This window comes from Coffea arabica, chromosome 6e (genome assembly GCF_036785885.1).
Source record: "Coffea arabica cultivar ET-39 chromosome 6e, Coffea Arabica ET-39 HiFi, whole genome shotgun sequence".
Taxonomy (NCBI): domain Eukaryota; kingdom Viridiplantae; phylum Streptophyta; class Magnoliopsida; order Gentianales; family Rubiaceae; genus Coffea; species Coffea arabica.
Window position 1 is genome coordinate 54230675 of NC_092321.1, and position 9139 is coordinate 54239813.

Sequence of the window (9139 nt, forward strand, 5' to 3'; positions counted from 1 at the left end):
GTTTTCACCAAGGTTGCCCCCACCCTTTTATTTTTGCTTTTGTTGTTTTTCTTTTCTCTTTTCCTTTCCTTTTTTTCTCTTCTTTTTTTTCTTCTTTTTCTTTTTTTTCTTTTTTTTTTCTTTTTTTTTTTTTCTTTTTCTTCTTTTTTTTTTTTTTCTCTTTTTTTTCCTCTTTCGCTTTTCTTTTTCTTTCGAGGTGCCCTTTCGGGTTTTCACCTAAAGAAGACTGAAATGTCTCGACCATGATCGACTCAGAAACATGAATTAAAGATTTCTGGCATCAGTAAAATGTACTTCCCTTGTAAAATTAGGCGAAGACATTACGGACATCACCTGCCAGTTGATTAACAAATTTTCTAATAGAAATGCAGCAAGTGATGAAAGCCAGGACTTTGGGCTTTTGTAATGAGGTCAGGTGGGGTGTTTTTCAAGAAAAGTTAAGGCTTGAAAGCAGATTTGATACGAGGGGTGAAATAACTTAAAATTGCACTCTTCTGAAAATAACTCCAAAACTGAGGAAAATTTTGCCCCAGTTTGATCAGATTTTCCCTCTTTGCATTTTTCATTGTATTTTCCTCACTTTTTGCATTTTTCTTTGAAAACTAAATTTGCCCCAGTGTAGGGGTTTTTTTTTTTTTTTTTTTTTTTTTTTTCCGATTTTCGAAACAAATTTGCCCCAGTGTGGGGTTTGCAATTCTCAAGGGTTATCAAACGAAATTTGTCAATTCTGATGGCTCAAAGGGGACAAGTAGAGATAAATTTTTTTTTTTTTTTTTTTTTTTTAGTGTAAAAGAAGATGGCCTGACTTGCATTTCGCCATTTGCATGAATTTCTAAAGAAAATTTGCATGATCAAATGAAAAACTTTTTGCACATATCTGAGTTGATGGGTTGAGGGAAAACCCGTCCATCCATTTCCGCCAAAATGAGAGCTCCGCCAGGTAATACCTTTTGGACAACGAACGGCCCTTGCCAATTTGGAGCGAACTTGCCTTTAGCTTCATCTTGCATTGACAAAATTCGCTTTAGTACCTTATCACCTTCTTCAAATGCCCGCCGATGGACTTTTTTGTTATAAGCTCGGGCCACACGTTTTTGATAGCATTGCCCATGACAGATAGCATTGAATCGCTTCTCATCTATCAAAGTCAATTGCTCATGGCGCTGCTTGATCCAATCGGCCCCCTCCAATTTAGCTTCCATAAGGATTCGTAGCGACGGAATTTCAACCTCAGCTGGTAATACAGCTTCCATCCCATACATAAGTGAATATGGCGTTGCCCCAGTCGATGTCCGAATAGAAGTCCGGTATGCCATCAATGCATAAGGCAACTTTTCATGCCAATCGCGATGCTTTTCTGTCATTTTGCGGATAATTTTCTTCAGATTCTTATTTGCGGCTTCTACAGCTCCATTCATCTGAGGCCTATAAATGGCAGAATTGCGGTGTTTGATTTTGAACTGCTCACATAGTCCATCTACCATGTCATTGTTCAGATTCTTGGCATTGTCCGTGATAAGCGTTTCGGGTACTCCGAAGCGACAGATGATGTGATCTCTCAGGAAATTGGCCACTACCTTCTTCGTGACATGTTTGAATGACTCTGCTTCAACCCATTTGGTAAAGTACTCGATCGCCACCAATATAAATCGATGTCCATTTGAAGCGGGAGGATCGATTGTACCAATCACGTCCATACCCCACATTGAACAGGGCCATGGGGCGGTCATGCTATGCAGTTCAGTGGGTGGAGCGCGTATAATGTCACCGTGCATTTGGCATTTTATACATTTCCGGACAAAATCTATACAATCATGCTCCATAGTAAGCCAGAAGTATCCGGTTCTCATGATTTTCTTCGCTAGCAAATGGCCATTCATGTGAGGTCCACAAACGCCACTATGCACTTCCTTCATCATATATTGAGCTTCATCTTCATCAATGCACCTTAAAAGGTTCAAATCCGAGGTTCTTTTGTACAACACTTCTCCATTTAAGAAAAATTTTGAAGCCATTCTACGCAGAAAACTCTTGTCCTTTGTACCAGCATGCAGAGGGTAAGACCCAGTTTTGAGAAACTCTTTAAGATCATTAAACCAAGGAATAGTATCCGAGGACTCGTCTGTAACCCAGCAGTGGGCAGGCTTGTCTTGAAGTTGAACCTGGATTGGTTCGATCTTCAATTCATCAGGATACTGGATCATAGAAGCTAAGGTAGCCAAAGCATCGGCGAATGCATTCCTGGCTCTCGGGAGATGTCTAAACTCCAAATTTTGAAACTGCTTGGCCAAAGTAAGCAGACTACAATGGTAGGGTAGAATTTTCGAATCTTTGGTTATCCACTGTTTCAAGGTTTGATGCACGAGCAAATCTGAATCACTGAAAACTATCAATTCTTTGATTTCTATTTCCAACGCCATTTTGAGACCAAAAATGCAAGCTTCATATTCAGCCATGTTATTCGTGCAAGCGAATTGCAATTTGGCAGCGGCAGGGTAATGCTTCCCTTCGGGTGACACCAAAACAGCTCCAATTCCAGCTCCGAGAGAATTCGAAGCTCCATCGAAGAAAAGCCTCCATTCAGGACTTTGTTCACTTATATCATCTGCAGCGCCTACAAATAGGACCCTCTCGTCAGGGAAATAAGTACGGAGTGGTTGGTAATCATCATCCCTTGGATTTTCCGCCAAATGATCAGCTATAGCTTGCCCCTTGACCGCCTTTTGTGAGGTGAAAACAATATCGAATTCTGAGAGAATTATCTGCCATTTCGCCAAACGCCCAGTCAACATCGGCTTCTCCAAAAGATACTTCAAAGGATCAGATCGGGAAATAAGATAAGTGGTATGGCTCAACAGGTAGTGTCTCAACTTTTGGGCTGCCCAGCCCAATGCACAGCAGCTTTTCTCAATGAATGAATAATTAGCCTCGTACTGCGTGAACTTCTTGCTTAGATAGTAAATGGCTTGTTCTTTCCTTCCGGATTCATCGTGCTGACCCAGAACACACCCTACTGCTCCATCGAGTACAGATAAATACATAATCAAAGGTCGGCCCGGTTTGGGCGGCACTAAAACTGGTGGATGCAACAAATAATCTTTAATCTTGTCAAAAGCCTGTTGACACTCCTCATTCCAATACAACGGCACATTCTTTCTCAATAATTTGAACAACGGCTCGCATGTGGCAGTTAGCTGGCCGATGAACCTCCCAATGAAATTGATCTTCCCTAAGAAGCTTTTCACGTCCTTCTGAGTTTTCGGCACTGGCATATCTCGAATTGCTTTGATTTTCGCCGGATCTATTTCTATGCCCTTCTTGCTAACAATGAATCCCAACAGCTTACCCGCAGGTGCTCCGAAGGCGCATTTTGCAGGATTTAGCTTCAAATTGTACTTCCGTAACCTCTCGAATAATTTCTTCAGATCAACCAAGTGGTCCTCTGCCCTTTTGGACTTGATTATAATATCATCCACGTAGACCTCCATCTCCCGGTGGATCATATCATGAAATAGGGTTGTCATGGTCCTCTGATATGTTGCTCCAGTATTCTTTAAACCGAAAGGCATGACTCGGTAGCAAAAGGTACCCCAAGGGGTAATGAAAGCAGTCTTCTCCCTATCCTCCTCTGCCATTAAAATTTGGTGGTAGCCAGCAAAACAATCGCAAAAGGTTTCAATCTCATGTCCGGCCGTATTGTCTAAGAGAATGTGAATGTTTGGTAGAGGGAAATCATCTTTAGGACTGGCTTTATTAAGGTCTCTATAGTCAATACAAACTCTTACCTCTCCACTCTTTTTTGGAACAGGGACAGGATTTGAAAGCCAAATTGGGTAATGGGAAACAATGATAATGTTGGTTTTGAGTTGTTTTTCAATCTGCTCTTTTATTTTGAGACTTATATCTGGTTTGAATTTTCTGGGTTTTTGTTTTACGGGTGGAAAAGAAGGGTCTGTGGGTAACCTATGCACCACCACATCAGTTGAAATGCCAGTCATATCATCATAGGACCACGCAAATACATCCTGGAACATGGTCAAGAATTCAAACAACTCCTTTTTCTGCCTTTCATTCAAATGAATACTAATTTGCACCTCCTTAACCTCATCCTCAGTGCCAATGTTAACCTTTTCTGTTTCTTCCAGGTTCGGTTTTGGTTTTTCCTCATATTGTTCAAAGTCCTTTGCAAAAGAATCGAATACTTCCTCATTATCACTCTCGCTTTGGAGTTCAGATTCACAGACCTCCAAGTCGTGAGTGATATAGAGATTGCCATTATCGTATTCCAGAACTGTGATATCCAAAGGGTCAAATAATTTTATTTTTGGCCATCTGAAAGAATTAACGAATGTGGGATAATAAGTAAATAAGCATACAACAAACAAATGAATCAAGCAATATGAATATAAACAATCGAATAAACAACACAACAATGACAAGAACAACTTGTGCATTTTCATAAAGACCTTTGATTGAAAGCAAATTGAAACGAAAACTTAACAATATTTACATGCACAAACGTTAGTTAAAAGGAAAATTGTTTTCATTGGCTATTTACAGATGCAAAGGTATTTTCATGAATTCACATGAATGATAAACCCCTTTTAGTTTACCGAAACTCCTTCCGAACGGGCAGGGACTCGGCTGTCCAATTGGGAATTGATCCTTCGGGGATGTCAGGAAATTCAGCTTCGCCTGGAACACTATCCTCAAATGTTGCCCCAACGAACAATTGAGCCAAACTTGCTTCAATTTCGTCGACTGGATTAACCTCTGATGTGATAACCTCTGTTGGTCGTGGAAAAGTATACCGCAGTGGTGGAATGTCAAAAACCCTTTGCCTGCCCTCTTTCTCTGCTTTCTTACGTTCCTTCATTTCTTTGATATCCTTAGCAGTTGGTCGGAACCCTAAGCCAAATGAATCTTTCTTCTCCATAATCTCCACTGGCTTCAAAACTCCTTGCAGATTTCGTCCTAGTCCCTTGTCAAATTCATAACCTCCTCGGATCATTTCCTTAGCCATCATAACACTGGCCTTTGGTAGAACTTGCTCCTCGTTTGTGATCCAACTTACAGAGACGATATCAGCCGTGCTATGGGGAGTCATGGTGACATTGCGGCTTCCATCCTCTTTTGTCCCAGAATCAGTGATTACAAGGCAATCCTCTTCGGCAAATATAGTGATCAGCTTGTCATTCACTACAAACTTTAGCAATTGATGCAATGAAGAAGGCACAGCCCCAGACTTGTGAATCCATGGCCTGCCAAGCAAAACGTTGTAAACACTAGAAAAATGCATGACTTGGCAGGTTATTTGAAACTGGGCGGGCCCCATTTCAACTACTAAATCAATTTCTCCTATTGGCTCTCTTTGCGCTCCATCAAAACCTCGGACTATGGTCCCTGAAGGCCTCAACTTGACGTCTTGCAATCCTAGCTTTTCCAAGGTGCTCCAGGGACATATATTAAGAGCAGATCCATTGTCAATTAATACCTTCGGCAGCATTTTTCCGTTGCACCTCACAACTATGTACAGGGCCTTGTTATGTCCAATGCCTTCCGACGGCAATTCCTCGTCGGAAAAAGTAATTTGCTTGGTGAAGAGTACATTCCCAACTACGTGTGAGAAATTATCAACTGAAATGTCTCTAGGAATTTGAGCTTTAGTCAGTACTTCGAGCAATGCATCCCTATGCACATCTGATGAAAAAAGTAGATCCAACATGGATATTTGAGCGGGCGACTTGCTAAGCTTCTCGATCACATTGTATTCGCTTCTTTGGAGCCTTTTAAGGAAATCTAAGGCTTCTCTCTCGGTAATTGTTGGTTTGGCGGGTGGCTCAGAGTTATTTGCTTGAATCGGAATGGTTGCTTCAAACGGGCTTGCAATTTTCCCCGATCTTGTGACCACTGATACTTCCTTCTTTGCAATTGACCTTTCCCCAATCTGCACGTCAGGTTCATCATAATTCCATGGTACTTGTTGCAGGCTCAGGACAGGCTCCTGCTTCGGGAATTCAATAACCACCGGCTCCAAAGACTCACTCTCAGCTGGCGTGAGATCCAAGATAAAGGGTTTCTCGTCCTCTTCAAATGGCAGTTCTATGACAAAAGGTTGGTCTGTGACCCCAAACACTTCAGCTTCCCTTGCCAATTCTTTGACTGGTTCCACATACTCCGTATCATCCAGAATAACCCCAATGGTATTGGCATGTTCCGGTAAAGGGTTCCTATTTACGTTCGGCCCTTGCGCCTCCCTTTTCCGGATTACAATCTCCCCGGCTTCAACCATATCTTGGATTTTATGCTTAAGCGCTTTGCAATCAAAGGTGGCATGTCCGGGGGCCCCAGAATGATAAGCACAGACAGCTTGTGGATTATACCACGCGGGCATACCATATGGGTAGGTAGGAGGGGGTACTGTACCAATTTTCCCGGCGGCCTTCAACTGGTCATACAATTGGTCCAGAGGCCTGCCTAAATTGGTAAATGTACGGCTAGGGGGTCGGTTGTAAGGTTCAGGAGGTTGAGGATGGTTGTAAACAGGTCTATTTGGTGGAGGAAATCTTGGGTTATATGGAGGGCGAGGTCGGTTTTGGGGTGGATTTGATTGGGAAATTTGAAAAGGGGCTGAAGGTGGGTTTGGATAGCTTGGGCGAGGTCGAAGGTGGTGGATGTTGGTAGTATATACAGGATGCGGATTTGAGTAGTAAGGGTAATGGGGTTGGTAGATTGGGCTGTGTTGGTATCGGGGTCTGGGTGAAGGGTTTTGGTTCCAAATAAATGTTGCATCCCCCTCTTTCTTTTTGAACGGCGGCTTCTTCACATTGCTTCCCTGCCCTTGTAAAGCATCCAACTGAGATTTCAGGGCAGAGACATTGACAATCTTCCCGGCTCTCACAAAGTCGTCAAACTCTTCCAATTTATTCACAATTGCAGCAAAAGAACAACCAGTCATACGGAAAATTTCTTCGAAATATGGAGGATCATGCGCCTTTATGAATGTGCGAATAATTTCATCCTCAGTCATCGGTGGCTCCACCTTCGCAGCTATCTTTCTCCATCTCTTGGCATATGTCTTATGATCTTCAGATGGTCGCCTTTTCGTTCCTTCCAGAGTAGTCCGAGTTGGCGCTAGCTCACAGTTATACTCATATTGTCTAATGAAGGCATTGGACAGATCGAGCCAGGTCTTCACTTCCTCCGGCTTTAGGTTGGAATACCAGTCAAGCGCATCCCCTTCTAAGCTTTCTGGAAATAATCTCAACGGCAAATTCTCGTCATCCACTGGCTTGCCCAACTTGTTAGCAAACAAGCGCAGGTGCGTTTTAGGGTTGCTTGTTCCATCATATTTGTTGAATTTAGGGGTCTTGAACCCCACTGGCAGTTGCACGTTCGGAAACAGGCACAAATCATCATAATCCAACACCCCTTGTTTGCTTAAACCTTGGCTTTTCCGGATAAATTCATCAAAACGATCCAAGCGTTTAAGTAACTTCATATTAATCTGGGCAGACGACTCTCCCATTTCTGGCTTATTTTGAAAAGTGTGCTCCGGCACCACGGGCTCCGCGGTGGTTTGATAAGAAAGTCTGGTGGAGTTACTGATGCATGTTTGGGTCGCTTTGAGGCTGAAATCCTTGACCATAAGGAGGGTAGAAAGGAGGATTTTGAGTAAAAGCATATTGCGGGTTAAAAGTTCCCTCAAAGGTGGTTTGAAATGGAGGAATAACAAATGGTTCGGATTGTGGTTGTGTAGCGGGTACAGGCTCAGGTTGCACTCCGCTACTAACGAGCTCGTCAATCAACTTCTTCTGAGCGGCCATTTCTGACGCCATTTCCCCAAATTTTGTGAGTAACTCTGTCAACTGAACCCCAGGACTTGCAGCTTCCGGCTGGGTAGTGGCAACGGCCTTATCGGATGATTCTGGTTGAGTACTCATGTCTACACGATTCCTTTGGGCCTTACTTCGGGATCGCGTAATAATGGGGCTTTTCCGAAAAGCTATTTTGAAATTTACCTGAAATGAAGAAAGAACTCCCTTAGATAAACCAATGATTACTGAATTTCTGCAATTTATTCAAAAAGAGAAAAAAGAAAAAGGCATGAGTTAGTAATTATTCGAAAAATTCGGATGCATGTCCTATGGGGGGGCCCTTTTTGTGCCAAGGGTAGGCCTAGCATGATGCAACACTTTCGGAATGAGACCCATTAATCAAACCTGTTATTTGACAAACACTTTGTGAGAAGGGATTCATTGCAAAAACCAAATACATCTGTTTACATCATATTGCGAAGGCGATTTTGTACAAGATCACCAAAGTTCCTAAGCCTATCTAGTACAGAGTCTTTACTCTCTCTAGTATATGGCATCTGGACACGTTCGGCTTGATCATATAATTCCCCACATTTCCGCTTCATCTCTTGGCGCCTTTCTCGCTCCTTCTCATATAACCTCTTGTTTTCTTCTGCCTTTCCTTTGTGCACTTCGATGGATTTCTTCAACTGTACCACCTCCATGTCCTTGGCTTTAATGATGGCTCTCAGCTTCTCAATTTCCTCATACGGCTCATGTTGCAACCCTTGCGTGGTGGAATCTTTCAACCAATCCTCGTATGGTGCGGTCATTACCCCCTTCTGTTTGAGCTCCGGAAGATAACGAATGCTTCTATCGTCGGATATTGTTCTCCAAGATTCAGTGATTTGACTCTTCATAGGGATCTCTTTTGGGCATACCCCCTGATCAAAGAAAATGGTGACTTCACTAAACTCGGAAATCGGTGGCGGCCCCTGAATGCGACCTAGTTGTCTGAGAAATCTTTTCGGGGTATATGAGATGATTCCTTGAGTTCCCAGCAAGAGAACACGTTTGGATTCCTTAGTGCGAAGTATCGGCTCAAAGCAGTCTGTCCAATCTAATACCCACCTAATGTTGAAATCTTGCAATGTTTCCAAGTAATCCACACATTCGGATGCGTTCTTAGGTAGATCTCCCTCGTTGACTCTTTTGGGATGTGTGATTACCCAATTATATCCAACCACCGGCAAACTATCGGCAACTGATGCTTGTCTCTTAAAATGTTCCGTAGCCCATATGTATAGAACCAAGTTCGCCCCATGGAAAAACTTTTCTCCCTT

At 42.7% G+C, this 9139-nt stretch overlaps 1 protein-coding gene across 1 annotated transcript; it reads right to left on the reverse strand.

The window, feature by feature from the left end:
• Window positions 1–307: 307 nt before the first annotated feature.
• On the reverse strand, window positions 308–6394 carry LOC140009935 (uncharacterized). The gene is made up of 3 exons (XM_072056282.1): window positions 4703–6394; window positions 2045–2279; window positions 308–333 (listed from the first exon to the last, which is right to left on the reverse strand). The coding sequence occupies exons 1-3, from the start codon at window positions 6392–6394 to the stop codon at window positions 308–310; spliced, it is 1953 nt and encodes a 650-aa protein (XP_071912383.1).
• Between the last annotated feature and the right edge of the window lie 2745 nt (window positions 6395–9139).